Raw genomic sequence first — 18,313 nt, 5'->3', positions numbered from 1 at the left:
GAACAACAGGGATTTCTATCTTTTGTGCCAGGCTTAGAATCAGTCATTTAGAGACGCTGCTATGTTGAATTTAACCCAGTTAACCCCAGATGTGGTGAGGCAAAGACACGATACTAACTCTGGGCTGTTAATGTGTGATCTTAATTTGATATTCGTAGTGAAGAATGTATTCAGTACAATGTTTTACAAGACATTTATTCATCTGTGCTTGTATTCAAGTTTACAGCAAATCATCTGAGAAATGCCTTTGAACTGGTGCCTGTTTCTGGGCTTTTCTTTTGTCACAAACTGCTCACAAAGAAGGACGAATGCTTTAGGAAACAAAAGCTTTGGAATGTATTCTGCAAGTACAGGTCAAACGTAATAGCCTCATTGTTTTATAGCAATGCTGAATTAACTTATGTCACTGCAGGACAGTGCAGCCAGTGGGGCTGATTGTTATAGTCACTGTGCACGACAAGAAAGCATTTGACATGGTGAACTGCTGCCACGGTTTTAGAGAGACGTCTGTTTGTTATTAGAAGTAGTTGTTCTGTTTAATTTGGGGTTTTTCTCCTTTGCTTCTTCGTAGAAGACGACCAATCTGCACATCGAGAAGCTGTCCTGTCTTCAGCTAGGAGTCCTTCTCCAGCTGCTGCACATGCTAACAGGCAAAACATCAGGGAGTAATACAAGCTTTTAATGCTTATGTGAACCACAGGCGTGCTTATAATGTATCAACCTGCAGTGAGACTGTAAAAGCAAAATCTTTCTTGATTTAATTTTCATTGCACAAATAATAACAGATTCAGGAATGTATTCAAGGAAGAGACTGGCAAAGAAAGAGTGGGATAGTCAGGGAGCTGAAGGAAGGAGTACTAAAAGGCTAGGTGCACAGCAAAGAGAGCGGTGTCACTGGCACAGGAAAAGGCTTGTAGTGAGTTGTATGTGAGGCTGGACACTAAGGAGAAAATGATTTTTAATGAATGGCAAGGCACATAAATTGTGCTGGAAGAGAGTAACCAAGTATAGAGATGGAAATGTGCTAATGTGAAGAAAGTGTGTTGAGAAGGGAGAAGGAGTACTTTGGACGAAAATTGAATTAGAGAAGGAAGTGAGGCAACTCTGAAGAGGATGGAGACGGGAGGCATAGAGAGGGTAGGAGTGAAGGCTATGATAAGGTGCGAAGAGAGTAACTGTGGTGCTGCATAAGAAAGTCCTGAGGGGCAGAGAAGTATGTGATGGGTTGAGATTACATCAGAGAGAGGCTCTGAGCCCCTTCTTGTTTGCACTGGTGATGGAGAGGCTGACAGATGAGATCAGGCAAGAGTCTCCGTGGATGATGTTTTCAGACAACCACAGAAAGGATTTGTGGATGTAGTGAAGGTGGACATGCAGGGGGTTGGTGTGACTGAGGAGGATGCTAGAAATAGAGAGATGGAGGCGGATGATCCACTGTAGCGACCTCTAAAGGGAGCAGCCGAAAGAAGAAGAAGCACAAATAATTCTAATCATGCTTTTCTTTTATTCTCAGTACTAAGCTATGGAAGTACTAAGGAAATCAAGGTTGTTTCCTCCTACAATCACTTTGGTCATGCTGTTCTTACAAGTGTGGAGGTGCCAGATGGTTTAGACTTGTTTAGATTGGTGCTCTGTCTCCCTTTATCCAAACTAAAACTTTGATGAGGTTTTTTATCTTCACTAAACACTTTTTTGCTTTGTGTTTATTATTGTGCTACTGCAAGTATTTCATATATTAGTCAGTTGATTGTTACTGTAGGGCAGCTCTAGGACAATCCCTGATGTGATGTAGCTTGCTTTTATCCAGCAGATACGACATCTCATGAGGAGGTTCGAACCCTGTACCCTGACCCTCCTGCTGACGCACAAAGTCTGGACATCCAGCAGCAGGCCCTTCTACGTGAACAACAGCACAACAGTTTCTATTTCTTTTAATATTGGAAGTCAGTTATTCATTAATGAATACAAATGGTGACTGAAGTTATTTAGACAGGACATTAAACAATAAACTTCCAATAAATTATGAACAATGTGTGACTGAATGTGTTCAGTGAAAGACTTTGAAAATATCACAGCATAAAACCAGTGTAAAAGTACTCAGACTACTTTTGGGGGTATTTATTTGATGATGCAACCAGAAAATGTGCAGGTTGTGAGTTTAACATTTTCAACACTGGAGAAGAAGTACATGTACACAGACTAGCTAATGACAAACATTTTTTTTAAATTAACCTTTATTTAAACAGGTTGTTCATTTTTCTGAGCTTATCTGGTGTCCAGTTTCGGTGGCAGTAGCATAAGCAGAGAAGACCCAGACCTTACTCTCCCGAGCCAGTTCCTCCATTATTTGGGGGACACTGAGGCATTCTCTGCTGAGTGCTGTGATCTCCCCAACATGTCCTGGGTGTGTCCTGTCTGTCCTGGTGGGACATGCCTGGAACATCTCACCCAGGAGGCGTTCAAGAGGCACCCTTGTCAGATGCCTGAACCTCCTCAACTGGCTCGTTTAGATGTAGAGGAGTAGCAGTTAACTCGGAATGAGACAGACAGCACCTACTGCTGGGGTGGGCCTACAGGAGGGAGAGCTCATGTCGTCTCTTCAGGACACATCACTGGACCCCAAGAAGCTCTCCCCGGAGCTCCCTTTGGCTGCTGGGGTCGGCATACGTTCAACTTTAAAATCACTCTTGGTTCTTGGCTAGCTTTGTGTTAGCATCCTTTGTGTACTGATGCTTGCAAGAAGCTAAAGTTGCTTTGGCAGAATTTTCTTTCTCATATATGCACACATAAGGAGAGAGATGTTTTATAAGCTTTAGTCATCACCGTGCACTTTTCCTGATTCACACAAAATACAGCAATCTGGCACCTTCCCACAGGGTCTTGCACGAGTATTAAACATGTTCATTTGTGCTTTGGACTGTCACCAGATTTCTTCTAGAAGTTTCTTGCCATTCAGCAACTATCTTGGCAACACCACTTGAGTTTGTGTGTTGCATGCTAACATCCTTATCATATGTGTAATAATACTAAAGCTTCATCTTATGCACACACAAAAAACAAATATGGCTCCTTCGTGCAGGGTTTTCTGGTATGTTCATTTATGCTTCCCAATTAAAAAAAAAAAAGAAAAAAAAAAAGAAAAAGCAAAGTTCTTGCTTCTCAGCCACTGCGGCCACATCCTCACCGTTTTTTAGGCAGTTATATAAACATACTGTGAGTGAGTCATAAGCTTAAATACAATAGTTGAAGGAACAAAAACGTAATGTTTAAAAATACCAGTCAAATCTGATTAAAGTAAATAATAAGTATACAATGTAGTTTTAAGACTTCTCAATGTTTCGTAACATTAATGTTCTATGAACTCGTGAGTCCAGAAATCTGAATGTCATGAAAAGTATTTATTATTCGTGTATTATTATTTTACAATACAAGGTTGTTTTTTTCCTGATACTTCATGCAAACCACATTTCTCCAGGCCTGTCCTAATCAGCTTACTCAGTATCACTAGATCCAATGCTGCTCCTCCAGCAGAGCACACAGTAGGAGAGACCAGAGATGCCATGGCTTAGTTAGGAGACTGTTTGCTTCAAGGCCACTAGAGGGTGCTGCCATAAAACTACAATAAATGAATTGACCTTTTGACCTGCTCACACTCTTTTATGCAAAACCCTGCTGATGACACACACACACACACACACACACACACACACAGATTCTAGGTCTGACCAACCGTCTCCACCGTGGGCAAAAAGATGACAGTCAATAAAATTCTAAAATTTTATTTATAAACACAATGAATAGTAGTTAAAAGTCCAGTGTCCCATTTAGGTACAAAGTAAAAACACACAGTCCAAGGCCAGAGCCAGCTATGCCACAAAGCCAGTTGCACTCCACACGTTGTTCACTTCAACAGGGGTAGCAATTGTCCTCTGAGACCCACCACCCTGTAAGTAGAAAGCCTGCACAGAGCGACAAAATAAGACAATTCACTATATAATTCACAGCCCATCCATCCCAAACATATCAGATCATTAGAGGTTTTGTCACATTACATACCTGCACTGAGAGACAAAATAACACAGCAGTGTTTGTAATGTGGGCTATAAGTAGACTAGCATATCAGTGCAATCAATTACACCTGCCTCCAATTAGTCCAGCCCTTTTACAGTCATTGACTGGGTGAGAAAACATGAGCAAATCAACCCAAGAGACAAGCAGGAAGACTCTCTGAAGGCTCCTGTGGCTGCACAGGCAGTCTTACAATTACGAGGTTGGAGAGTTGTTGTTTCAAAATGTTCACACTGATTTCACATGCTCATTAACTCACAACCAGCTGACCATATATATTTCTGCTGCTGAGCTGCTTTTTGATGGAGATTTTCTGAATTTATTTTGCTACCATAAGAGCAGACTCCATGCTGAAAGCATGTGCACTGTCACTTGCAATGAGTGGCACTAATGACGCTAAATTTAATTACAGGTCATGGACAGCCTTCATAAATGCTCATATTACTCACCCACACTGAATTCCAGCACAGGTTCATCTGGGTCCTGACTATTTCCTGCAAAGTAACACAAACGTCATCAGAACATTAAGTCAGAGAAACAACATTTGGAGCTTTTGTACATGATAAATTATACTGCAGTAGTAAAACAAAGTCAAGCAGCAGTACATTTATTAAAATCACCTTCAGCTGTAATATTTAAACTGATTTAGTGTCAATTTAGATTATGTTGAGATTAAAATGAAACTAGTACCCTTGTAATGTCTTTTTAAATTAGAGGTAAATATTTGTATATTTTTTACATAATATAATTATATTTACTGGATTTTCTCTCTATTGTAGTTTAGTATTATAGTTATTACTTGTTTTTTATTGACTTGTCTTGTTTTTACAATGATTTGCTCTGAATGCAGCCTTTAAAGAAAAGACTATCTGTTCAGTAACTATCCATCAGACTGGGTCCATGTTACCAGCCAAATGGGTAATAATTAAAGTAAGTTTTGAATTACGTATATTTGGGTGTTTAGATGACACTTTTGCAAAAAAAATATATATATATAATTAGGTTTAAAAGAACTAAACATGTATGTATTTAAAAACAATAAGTGTGTTAGAATTACTACAGCAACAGGTTGTAGCTCACTGTACTATTTTTGAGCACAACTTTGGTGCTTTTGCCTCATTTTTAAATCAGTGATCCCAGTAGCACAGTCTAAGCAGAGACCTCAGTGCTTGGCAAACAATCAATAGAATCAATTTAATTATTAAAAAGAAACAAAATAAATGCCAACCATATAAAAAAAAACATAAACTTAAGGAAAAAACTAAACTTGATTTTGTGTCTTTAGGCTATTGTTAACAGCAAGCATGAGGTTAGTGCATATGTATTATTATTGGAAAGATTACTGCAAAGAAAAAAAGGTTGAACCAGGAGGGGGCGATATTGCTCTTCTTACCATGAGTTACATGCAGGCTATTACTTACCATGTCACTCACATTTATTTCACAAAACAGCTGAACCCACTTAATTCGATTTAATTGTATTTATGCAGAGCTGAATCACAACAACAGTCTCCTCGAGGTGGTATAGATTGTAAGGTAGAAAGTCTACAATTAAAAAGAAAAAACCTCAATACAGTGGGAAGGAACAACTCACTTTTAACAGGAAGCACCCTCTGGCAGAACCACGGTCAGGGAGGGGCAGCCCGCTGCGACCCTTTGGGGATGAGGAGACGAAAAAGGGGACAAAAGACACACTGTGGACGAGAGCCAGAGATGAACAAGAACTAATTATTGAATGCAGAGAGGTGTATAAACACATGGTGGGAATCCCCCAGCAGGGTAGTCCCAGGGTAACTAAGGGAGGATTCATGGTCACCTGATTCAGCCCTAGCTATATGCGTTGGCAAAAAGGTAACTTTGAAACTTAATCTTAAAAGTAGAGATAGTGTCCGTCTCCTGCATTCAAACTGGGAGCTGGTTCCACAGAAGGATGATCCCCTTCTACTTCTAAATATCCTAAAAACCACAAGGAAGCCCACAGTCTGAGAGCAAACTATCAAACTACGAGGTCTTTAAAATAAGATGATTATTCAAGACCTCATGTGTGATGGGAAGGATTCTGAATTTGATGCTGGACCCACAAATCATAAAAGAGAAACACTAACTCACACACACCAGAAAGTGCCAAGAATTATAATTATATGTAATTTAGTTTTGCGTTCCTTTATAATGCTTTCAACTATACAAATAAGACACTTCATGGGGGCGCCTGAGCCTTGTAGACACAACAAATACTGAACAAACCTCATGCGCCCTGTTGTTGACAAAACGATAAAAATGAATGTGTACTTCTGTCTTATTTAGGTCATTTTTGTAGTTTTTGTAGACAGACTACTGTAATTTCTCAATAAAATGTCGCTTATTATCGCTCACTCTCAAGAACAAAAACGTGAGTAATTTCCCAGTAGCTCACCATATTTGGGATCTTCTAACATCCACACTTCATGTTTAAACGGTGGTGCGGAGGCGGTGTACCGTCGCAGGCCGGATGTAGCATTCAGCGCGGTGTGCCTTTTTTTCAGTTGCTAAGCAACAGATTTGTCCCGCCCCTTTCGTTATGACGGGGCGGGCCAGTCCTTTGACTGGTGACGTTACAAAGAAACGTCAGGTGACGTTACAAAGAAACCTTAAACCGACCTTATATATAGACCTGGCTGTTCAGTTGAAACGCATTCACACAGCGGGACAGCAGCGCTTTAAACGTTCAAACACGGAGTTTAACACAAAACAACATTTTAGACATAAAAAACAAAAAAGTGAAATGGCAAGCTCGAACTGTAACACAATGACAAATGATGAAACAGTTCAGACCAATGGGGATAATTCTACAGTACATGCTTTGGTATCCCTCTTGAATAACTTGTTCAGTAGTTTTTCGATCAAGCAGTGGGGAGAGCTTATCTCAGGCTATCCGGATTGCTTCACCGCTAAGCGGCTTGTAGGTTTTGTAGAGGACGTAATGGACCTGTGTGCACAGTCAGTAGCAGTATCACCGCTGAGGTCTTCCCAGAACTCCCCTGTACATGAAAACTGTTCTGTCCACACCACTACTGGCAAAACGGTTTTGTCACGTGTGAAATTTTTGGACGATTCTGCTGAGCAGGAGTTTGATACAGCACAGAATATAGATGCTAACAGCCAAGAAACAGCTAACACAGAAGAAAGCTGTCAAAATGCTGACCAACACAGTGCTGCAAAACCAGAAAACAATCCAATTCCAGATCCCCAGCAGCAGAAATCCTGTGTTGAACATGAAGCCAGCATCCCACCGTTAACAAACGTAAGTCAAACGGAGTCATATAAAAAGATACAGCATCACAGATCTTCTGTAGACTGTGAGCCACCTGAAAAAACAGACTTTGAAAGATGGTTAGAGACATTAATTCAGGCTGTGCTTTCAAAGCTTGGTAAACTTTTAAAGTGCCCTCATTCTCACCAAAAACGTTTGTTGGATCTACTCTTGGACAAATTCAAGGGGATGGATTTGCATTTAGACCGAAAAGTGCAGAATTATTTTGACTGCATTGCTAATGCGATTTTCACTGATATTTGTGACAAATTACATAAATTGTCACTAATATCATTGAAAATGGGGAGGAGTGGGGAGGAGGATTCAATGAATTTAATGGAACAACCAATATTTAATATCATAACTACTTCAGTATTCCAAGAACACCTGTTGGCAGTAACAGTTACTGATAGACTGGAATCATATGAAAAGAAAGAAAGATGCAGATTTTCAGTGGAAATCTTTGTGGAAGGACTGATTTCCCAGGTTTCAAAAAAATCAGGCACAGTCTTCAGCATTGAAAGTGCTGAAGCTATCTCCAACCGGCTTACCATGAAAATCTGGACTGAAATCAGGGCCAGATACGACAAAATCCCACCAGAGAAGTTCAAGAAACTCAGCGAGAGGGTTTTCAAATCCCTCTGTAAAAGATGGAAGCATGCATCTTTGGTGACATTCTGGCAATTAAACTTCCAAGATCTTGATGAAGATATTGTTAAAACTTTCAAAAGAAAGATATTCACAGAACCAAGTTGCATATCTAAGTGCTTCTCATCGGTGCGGGCATTTTTTGGGAGGTGTAAGGGAAGAAACAAAGTTTCCACTTTATAGTGACATCGTGATATCAACAGCAAAATATTTTCTAAAACTCACTGGACACTTTAAATGAGCTAGTTTTACATTTAGATCAGATCAAGTCATTTTTGAAATCCCCAGGAATGGTCGCGGCAGATGGCCACCCCGCCCTGAGCCTGGTTCTGTCGAAGGTTTCTTCCTCTTAAAAGGGAGTTTTTCCTTCCCACTGTCGCCTCGTGCTTGCTCAGAGGGGTTTGTTCTTTTGGGGTTTTCTTTTTAATACTGTAAGTTGTTACCTTACAGTGTGAAGCACCTTGAAAACACCATTGTTTCCTTTGGTGCTATACAGATTGAAGTGACTTGCACTGATAACATAACTAAGCTGGGACTTTAATTTAACATCAATAAAATTATAAAAATATTACATCTTGATTTCTGCTTGTTTTCATTGTCTGTGACTTAATGAATACAAATGTGTAATTTAACAGATTTTTTCTTTATGTTAGTCTGACCGGTGATTCCACGTTGGCCTTAGGTGTTGGCGCGGATACGCTGCAGCCCCTGAGCCATTAATGGCCCAGCACACTACAGTAAAAACAAAACAACAGCCATCTGTCCAACTAGGAAAGGAAAATAATAAACTGCCTCCTTGGAGGCAACCTGACTCAAAACAGTTGCAGTCCAACTCAGACTGACTGCAATCACTCTCAGGCAGATTGATGAAGATCTGCAAATAACTGTTGTCTAATTTATAAACGCAGACAGATTGCCAACACGTCTGTTCACAATAGAGGACTGTACTTACATGGTTGCAAACTGGTTGTTATCTTGCTTATATGAAAACATTGCTTTGGAGCAATGAAACTCAAACACATTCATTTTTAAAATGCTTCAAAATGAAATTTTGAAGCATTTGGCTTTATGCTTTGAAAGTGCCGTTGTGAGTGGGAGTGTGAAATCCTTACTTGATGTGTTCCCTTTGCCTTTACTGTTTTCAGTTTTATCAGTTTTCAGTTTTATTTGTCATATGCAAGTTAGCACAGGGTCAACATTGCAATGAAATGTGTTTGACGAGCAGCAGTCACTCAGCAGCATGGTACAGTAGAAGAAAATATAATAAAATATAATAAAATAAAATAAAAAATAGAAAAATAGTAAAGAGCAAAATATTTGAAAGACGTGGTAAAAGAGAAAAGATGACTAAATATATATATATATGTATCTATAAATATATGTACACTAGTGATTAAATAAGAAAATCTTGAAAAGAAATATGACGGGAGGTCAGATGGGATATTGCACAGGAATGAGCAGCAGAAAATTACAGTATTACTCAGACTTTTAATAGTCATATTGTCAGTTTTGGCCGACGGTCATGGGTCACTTCCACTAAAATAGCACGAGACTGGAGTAAAATGTACTTTATTAATGAGAACACATGGTGATACAGCAAAGAATCCAACCCTTCTGAAAAGCAAATGGCTTCCTGTTATACTCTACCTGATTCAGGTGAGCATCTGGAATAGACCAAGTCTGGGGGTCAGCAAACCAAAGGAAAACAAAACCCTCCCCATAAGAAAACCACTACAATATAACCAACACGTTCTCACTCCCAAAGCGTAACATTTTACGCTAGGTGACAAATCGTCACCATATTACGTTTTTGGCTACCCACCACGTTCCTGAATGACGACCTCGGAAAAAAGAGGAAATATGAGAACTGTCTGGACTGAATCTACACATGTTTGCTCTTTTTCTTCAAATCGCTTAGAAACACGCTATTTAACATCATTAAAGTCCTGGTTAAGGTCAGGAATAAGGTTATGGTCAGGGCTAGGGATAAGGTTAGGTTTAGGGCTGGAATACAGGGCTGGAACGTCTATTACCGCCGGAGCGTCATTGCACTGGATTCCAGCCATAGCCCGCCGCGTACCATAAGAACGCCGAAGGTCTCCTTTCACGTTCCTCAGGAACGCCGCGGGACGTGACAAAACGTCGACATGTTACGCCTCGGGAGTGAGAACGGGCTGATATAACACATCATAGACATATGAAGATTTGTAACAAGTCCTATAAATAACTCCATAACATATAAACTTCAGTCTCTTCTATATACATTAAAACAGCGGTCCCCAACCTTTTTTGCGCCACGGACCGGTTTATGCCCGACAATATTTTCACGGACCGGCCTTTAAGGTGTCACAGATAAATACAACAAAATAAAACTAGTACCGATACCGGAAAAAAAGAAGATTTATTCATAACACACGTGAAAGACCCAGGAAAACAGAGTTAACGATAAAAACGATAACAAAATAACGATAAAAAACGATAAAAACTCTGAAAACCATACATTTCACACCCGAGCCTCATCTCTCGACCAAACGACGGTCCGTGGCCCGGCGGTTGGGGACCGCTGCATTAAAACACCTTAACCACAGTTAGGTTTCAGCCCTCGCTGACTCAGAACAAAGTAAGACAATCAGAGTTCGATTGGTTTTTACTTGTGCAGGGGAAGCCTGGTCGGATTCTCAGAGTTGCAAGCTCTACACCCAAACTCAGACAACTCCAACTCCAGCCTCCACTCGCAGCCTTTTATTGAATGAAAACAGTTACACAACCGCCCATTGTAAACCCCATATGTTGTGTGGTAAAAGCTAAGGCACTGTGTGTGTGTGTGTGTGTGTGTGTGTGTGTGTGTGTGTGTGTGTGTGTGAGTGAGAGAGAGTGTATGTGTGTCTGTATACGTGACTTCCTGCTTACAAACGTTTTAACCGCATCTCTAGTCATAAAAGGGTCATCTCCCCTCAACCTCGTATATGGCTTAACCTCTCTAACAGTCCACCATTTACATGGTGAGCCCATAAAGGGCAGGAAGTGAACATTCCTTACCAAATAAGGAAACCAGAATCTTACATAGATTGTGCCTGCAGTTGAAAACTATAGCTAGTAACATCCCCAACATCCTACATGTGGGGGAGGAACAGAAAATATCTGAACATACAGTTCAAGACAAGGTCCAAGCACAATAATGACAACTTTTAACAAAATCACTCCAACACACACTCCCCTAGCCTGGCACATTGGTTTTCTCCAGGAGCTCATAAGCAGGTGATTGAGCTGCTTTTACTCTTTACAAAGTGAGTACTGTTAACACTTCTCTTTTTACATATACAACTAATTTAGGTTACAGACAAATGATTAAATGTGAACAGCTCTAACACAGGTTCTTTTCCTGACACAGGTAGGATGGCCAGTCCCCCTGTCTCTTCACCTTTAACGAGTCACTTAAATAACAACCTAAAAAGCCTAATAAAGAATCACAATCAACCAGTGTGTGTTTTTCTTCATTACGGTTTTTAAATACAAATCAGTCAGTCAATTAATAAAAATACAAGTAAGGGTAATGGAACCCCTGGTCTCCATTACACACATAAATACCATAAAGACACTAAGTCGTAGAGCTCTGAACTCCTTGCTTCTATGATATTTACACTTCTTCTTGGCCTTCTCCTTCACTCTGAGTCACTCCAGGATAAACGCATCAGCTCAGACATACAATAATTAAAATATGTGTAGGTGACCGTTTGGCAGAAGACGATGTCGAGGCGGTACTGCAGTGACACGTCCGTGGCTATCGTCGGGGCGGTGTCCTGCATCAGAAGGAAGTCAATAGACTTCTTGGCTTTGTTGCTCATCATGGCGCTGTAGTCCGTGGGCGTGGCCTGCAAAAAGTGTAAATAAACCATCAGAGACCAAACACAAATATGCCTTCCAACCACTAGTTTAGACAACATCTTGCAAAGAGTGTGTATTTCAGAGTGCAGTTGTTTTTAAATTTGACAGAAACAGAAATAAAGACGGAAGAGAAGGACAACAGGGAAAGCAGAAGCACCGACACACTGAAATCTTTTAGGGTCAAGCTCCAGAACTAGCCACAAATCCTGCTGGAAAGAACCTAAAAATACTTAAAAATACTTGCAGAGATCGAATGGAGCCGTTAACTCAAAAGCCTGGTGTCAGGCATGTTCTTTAATAAATAAGAAACGAGCTGATATGTTACAGACCCCAGTCTTTACGTAAAGAAAAAGCTGACATTTAGAGAGAGAGGTCTGGGCTTCTCTGCTTGGGCTGCTGCCCCCGCGACCCGGCTCCGGATAAAGTGGAAGAAAATGGATGGATGAATGAATCTTGAAAATGAACAAGTCTTCCAGTACAGAGTAAAATGTGAGAGTGAAAATATTGCGTGTACTTAAAACCCCTGGAGGGTCTTGGGTCGATTTGTGGCTATTTTCAAATTTTGATTACATGCCATTTGCACAGTGTTGAATGGACTATAGCCAAATTCTCCAAAAAAAAAAGTTTGATATGATTTTATTTCAAAATTCAAGTCTGACTTCCTTCAATTAGCTTCAGTGGCTAAGCTACAGACAAACTTACACTATTGTGCTTAGTGGTCGATTTGTGCCCCATTGAAACCCATTATAAACGCTATTTTTCACTGCAAATTAATTACGGTCAAAGGGATCGTTGATGTTTAGCGTTCATTTTCATTTTGCAGGACGGGCCTTAGAGTTGTAATTTTTTTATTTGTCCACCGGGTGGCGCCCTTGCTCCACATTTGACCCCGGGCTGGAAAACAGCGGGCTGCTTAGATAGACCTGCGGGAAATGAAGCCTCATTTCCGGCGTGCAGCAGCGGCTTCGCCCGCTGATCGGGCGGGACAATTTTTTGGTCCCTAGGACCGTGAGAGGGTGCTTTTTTTTTTTTTAGTCAACAGGAAATGACGTATTTGTTGTCACGTGGTATCGGGCGTGTGTGCTGGAAAAACGGGTCCCCGGTGATCGTGCCCCGGTAACAATGGCGTGTCCAGCGGGGTGGCCTGGGGGGGCACAGGCCACCCCCCAAACCAGACTGGCCACCCCAGGTGCCACCCCAAAGGCAAAACAATAAAATTCAATCAAATATCAAATGTCCGATTATGTTTTCACGGTGACGCTCAGATATCCGAGTGTAAGTGAATGCAGCATCGCTTCTGCGCTATGCGCATCACGTTAGCAAAGGTAGGAGAGCCAAGCGCGAAAGATGGCACTGCAGGAAACAATTTTTCGGTGAAAGAAAATGAGGACAGAATAAATGTCCCGGTAAGTAATATCAAGTTTGTTGAGTTTAGTAAACTTCGGTGAAATTAGAATACCAAGGAAAAAAATAACACTTAAAGAATTATTGCAGCTGTGGAATATTTCAGACAGTATGCTACTGAGGGCAGCTAACATAAGAGTTATGCGTTATAAGATATAATCTAAGTCGTAACATTGCTGTATGGAGCTGCAGATTTGGTTGCAGGTTAACATAGCTGGACTGGCCATCGGGCATACCGGGCATATCCCCAGTGACTTATTTTTTATTTTTTTTGTAATGGCATGAACAATGAGAGGTGGTGGATTGGCCAGATGCAGGTCGATGTGTAGAAATAACTCCGTTGTTTGGTGGTGGCTATGACGGGGCTTCCACAGAGGCAACAGGTGGATGAGGGAAGGGGAGGCAGGAGGAGAGACCCGAAGCAGCCACCAGTCCGAGTGTCAGGTGAACTGAACTTCAGGTAAGAAGTTATGACCTGCAGTCTATCTGGGTCAGATATAAACCAAGTTTAGGTGGAGTTTATTTTCATGTTGCTGACTTTTTACTGTCAGTTGCAATAACTCATACTGCGTTCTAGCCAGTTTGACGGAGTTTTTATACAGCTGGGTGGGTGCTATGATGTTACTGATAGTGAACTTTATTTTATTCATAAGGTTAGTAGAGTTGCCAACGGCTCCTTAAAAATGGAATGGTCCCTCATTCAGAGAAAATATTACACGTTTCGTATTGAGCTGAGAAGAGACGCAGTTTGTCCCGGACTTTAGCTAGAATGGAAAAAAGACACAAAGCTGGATTTATTCTGTCTTTATGCTGCACAGCTGCCTCTTCTCTCATTCTCTCCCCCTCCCTCTCCTGTTGCTACTTCAATCATGAAACTGATCAATGATCAGCTGATCGGCTTTTCTCTCTTGTTTATCGCCCACTTTGCGCCAGAAAGAGGAAACCAGCAGATGTTGCGCTAAACAACAGCAGCACGTTTAAGCTTGATCGGCTGTTGTTAGAATGTATTTAATATTAATTTCTAGTATCAGCTGATGTTTGCTGGAGCCACAGCTGTAAAGCTGCTGGTCATGATGTCTGTTTAGATATGTGGTGAGAGGGAAACATGAAGATGAAACCAGGAGATGTCCTTACTGAACCATCAGAGCTGAACAGGTGATGGAGAAACAGGTTTACCTTTTAGGTGACATGAATGAGTTGAAGTTATCAACTGTTTCTGAGAGATAAATAACACCAGGATCCTTTTTTATGTAGCAGACAGCTGGTAACTGTGCAGGGGCGGGTCTAGCAAAGTTTTGCCAGGGGGCCAGGTAGGGCATTAACAGGGAAAGGTGGGCACAAAGAAATACTTTTCTTTCTTATTCTCATTTAAAATACCTAGTTTTTATTAAATAATTATCTAAATCTTACAACCAAAGTTTTTATCTGACGTAAAATGTATAGAAATCATACATATACCAACAAGACTGTACATCACTGTCACAACAGGGTTTGTTTTCAGTCAAAGTCTTTATGGCTTTACTACCTGGTGGGTCGGTCTGTAGTAAAAATGCCCAATTTTTTTGTCCCAGTCCAGCCCTGCAGGTTAATACTGGCAGTGTCACCATGCCAGCTGACTGTATTTTATCATCAGCCAGTGTTGTTCTTTATCAATATTACCAAAGTTTACGATAAGGCAGCATAGAAAGTATTTACTTGCTTTCAGGTTTCATTCAAATGTTAGTCTTTTCAGTTGTTTCCCCACTTTTTTCCTGTTTCAAAATCAAACACCAGTTTGTGAGAAGATTATCTTCTTTTTTTAACAGGCAGATAAAGTTTTGCATTGGCATTGGCTAATTTGTCAATTGTTTGTTACAAATGTTCGTATTTTAATTTTCAAAAATGTTTTTGCCCAAAACATATGTGCACTATATGTCAGTAAAAATACTATGCAAATATTGCTGTCCTTGACTGCTGAGTAAACACTGACAAAGCACTGATTGTATCTCTTGTACTTTATCAACGCAGTATCTAAAAACTTTGCACCGTAGTGGTTAAAATCTCATTCTAATAAGAGTTAAAAGTGCATTTGGTTATTAGGTTTATAGGATTATTGAATTATGGTTAACGGTTGGTAGAATTTTTTTTTAAAACATTATCTGCCAATTAAATCTGCCACCCTTCTCCAAATCTGTGCCCCTACCTGGCCCCCCCAACAAAAATTTTCTAGACACGCCACTGGCTATGGTAGTTCAGATAGGACTACTGGGAATGAAATTTGAGAAATTATATATGAACAAAACCTCACAAACTTTGTTAACCATATAAAAACACTCTATACCGCTCTTTTTTTTTTCATGGCTCAGCACAGGTCACTTGAGACAAACAAAAAGAACCAATGAAATGAATGTTTCAGCTGAAACTGTTATTCAAGCTACTTTACCTGCTCCATGTAAAATTTGCACTTGGATTGGCTTCTGTCACACACTCAAATGAGTCCTCAAATTTTTCTCTGATGTTCACTTCTGTGGGAGAGACTGCAAGAGCAGAAAGACAGCTGTGTTAATCCTGAACTGAGGACACAGTAATAACATGAAAATAATGTTTCGCCAATGTTTCCTACATCTTGAATCCAAACTCGACAAACTTTTGGGACTGAGGCTGATGTTGTGTGGTTCAGGCCATGATTCAGTCTTTAGCAATAACAATGGTCTTTTTTTTAATCAGTCTAGATGTTTTTGTCTTTCAGAAAGAATTTTCCCATCTATTGTGACAACATGCTACAATGTGACAAACAGGAGGCAAAGTCATGAGATTTGGGATGTTTCACTCCCATTCATTTAAAAAAACAAAAAAGCACACACTCGAGAATAAAGAGGAAAAACAAAACAAAGTATCTGGATAGGACTTGATCCTCTTTCCAGTAACAAACATTTAGGTCCACTTTCTTAGTTTTAGTCATTTCCTTGAGGGTTTTGTCAAACATCAAAGTAAAACTGCCTCTGTTTTATTTAATTATGTAAGGAGTCGAACCAAAGTTTGGTACATGGAATGTTTTGTCTTTACTACACATAAAGCTTTTAGCGTTTTCAGAATTCAGCAACAGATTATATCTATCAGTCCCTTAGTAGTGTCCTAGGTATTCTGTCTGTTATAAATAAACTGTACAACTGTTTCACTAACAGAGTCCTGCGCTTGAGTCTGTTCATGCATTGCGACTGATGCGTCCACTGGCTAATTTTCAGAGATTTCCAAGAAAAAATATAACAAATGCATCAACCATGGATAAAAAAAATAAATAAATAAACTACATCAGCAACTGATACTCACAGTAGATCTGTATAGTGAAGGGCAGACTTTCAACTTTAGACAGGAAGTCACCACTGATGACACACTGGACCTGGTGACCGTTAATCTCTCTCATAGGAACACCAAACAGAGAGCTGACTGTGGTAGTCGTGCCATTGTCATACTGTGTGGAATTTGTTGTCGTCCTCACTTTGTCTCCCAAAGCACCAGTGAGCCACCTCACCTCTGCAGGAGGCTTCGATCCAGCAGCCGTGCAGGTAGCAAATAAAACCTCTTCTGTGCCCAAAGTGGGAAGATTGTCCTTGATGCTTGTGAAAGGAGGCACTAGGAGAGTTACAGCACTAATTTAAATGAACATGCAAGACAGATGGTGACAATAACTGTTTCTCACATACAAACACAAGAGTATTTTAAAATAAAGATAAACAAAAGTTTAGTATACCAAGCAAGTTTAGAGGTATTTCTGTCTTCTGATTTCCACTGGGAAACAAGGTGAAGATGCACGTGTAGCTGCCTTCATCCTTCAGGGCAACATTGGATAACTGGAGAGTTGCATTTTTGTCATTAAAATTCCCAATATATTTAAATCGATCATCACGTTCACTGACAAACTGTGGTCCATCTCTGGGTAGGATAGTTAGAAAATTGTCATTGTGAGGTTTTTCTCTCGTCCTCCTCTGCCAGGTAATCTGTGTCAGGTCATCATTGGTATCCATGACATAACACGATAACATAGCGGTACCTCCTTGAACCACTTTCACATTTCCACCAATCACCCGGAGAGCTGTAAAGAGCATTCACACAAAAATTTAATGAATAATGTATGTGTGTGTGTGTGTGTGTTGGGGTGGGGGTGGGGGGTTAAGGGTGGTGTCTGAGAGGCAGATGTGCAAAATAAGGACAATCATGGATAATACCTCCCTCCCATTATGAATGAAATGTGCTCTATTTGGAAGCAGCCCTCCCCTGTCGACAGGTTGTGTGTGAAACTTTAAATCATCAAACTGTAAATTATAAATTTTAAATTGTTATTGATCCCTTTACCCCGAGTCCTAAAGTGAATATTTATTTTCTTACTCTTCTTATATTTATTGTTTGTTTATTTGCACTGGTGTAACTGAAGCCTCGTCGTCTCGTCTCTCTATATACTGGACTGTATGTAGCGGAGATGACAATAAAGTTTACTTTGACTGCAGCAGCAAGAAGGCGCACCGAGGGCTCTCGCGCTCACTTTTCGCGTATAGAATTTCGAAAAAAAAACATCGGTGCAAATTATAAGTCTGTATCATGATGTCTGGTGTTTTCGTGTTTGTTGTTTTGTTTTTATTTTGTTTTATTTTGCGAGTTGGTTATTAGATGCTGCTCCAGTCAGCCAGAGAATCCCCGTCCTCTCCTCCCTGTGTCGCAAGCAGCGGGCGCGCCTCGCAAACGGAGGGCGCCCGTACTCCCAGCAAATGGCCGTAAGAACACCGATCAGTGTCTATGCCATCCTCAAAATGCGCTGGCATGATGTCGGGGCAGAGTACGAGCAACTTTTTTGCCGATGCCCGTGATGCCGCCCTGGGCAACCGTCCGTCTCGCCCATATCAAAAACAGTTACTGATGAGTACTTAGCCAGGAGTGGGTTATAAAAACAAAACACGACTCTCAATCCTACACTTTTACATTTTTTAAAAACATTTTTAAAACATAATAATTTACAATTGATGTTTAGCGTAGAAACTCGAAGTGA

At 40.5% G+C, this 18,313-nt stretch overlaps 1 protein-coding gene and 1 long non-coding RNA gene across 3 annotated transcripts in view; both read right to left on the bottom strand.

Moving 5' to 3' along the window:
• The window catches only part of LOC113008504 (poliovirus receptor-like), a 77,467-nt gene that overhangs the window by 58,819 nt on the left and 335 nt on the right, over positions 1 to 18,313 (bottom strand). Inside the window, exons 2-4 of the mRNA XM_080290675.1 lie at positions 17,024 to 17,365; positions 16,603 to 16,905; positions 15,716 to 15,809 (exon numbers count right to left, since the gene is read on the bottom strand). Coding sequence (XP_080146801.1) covers positions 15,716 to 15,809; positions 16,603 to 16,905; positions 17,024 to 17,365 — 739 coding nt within the window. The remainder of the gene's footprint in view (positions 1 to 15,715; positions 15,810 to 16,602; positions 16,906 to 17,023; positions 17,366 to 18,313) is intronic.
• On the bottom strand, positions 3,764 to 7,897 carry LOC145421001 (uncharacterized). Of its 2 annotated transcripts, XR_013902248.1 has the most exons (4): positions 6,481 to 7,897; positions 5,662 to 5,761; positions 4,518 to 4,562; positions 3,764 to 3,959 (listed from the first exon to the last, which is right to left on the bottom strand). It is a non-coding gene; the product is annotated as an uncharacterized LOC145421001 (long non-coding RNA). The 2 variants fall into 2 exon arrangements; XR_013902247.1 differs by lacking the exon at positions 5,662 to 5,761 and having other exon boundaries at positions 3,764 to 3,944; positions 6,481 to 7,888.

Source organism: Astatotilapia calliptera, chromosome 16 (assembly GCF_964374335.1).
Source record: "Astatotilapia calliptera chromosome 16, fAstCal68.1, whole genome shotgun sequence".
In the NCBI taxonomy this organism is placed as follows: domain Eukaryota; kingdom Metazoa; phylum Chordata; class Actinopteri; order Cichliformes; family Cichlidae; genus Astatotilapia; species Astatotilapia calliptera.
This window is presented reverse-complemented; position numbering and strand designations above follow the sequence as displayed.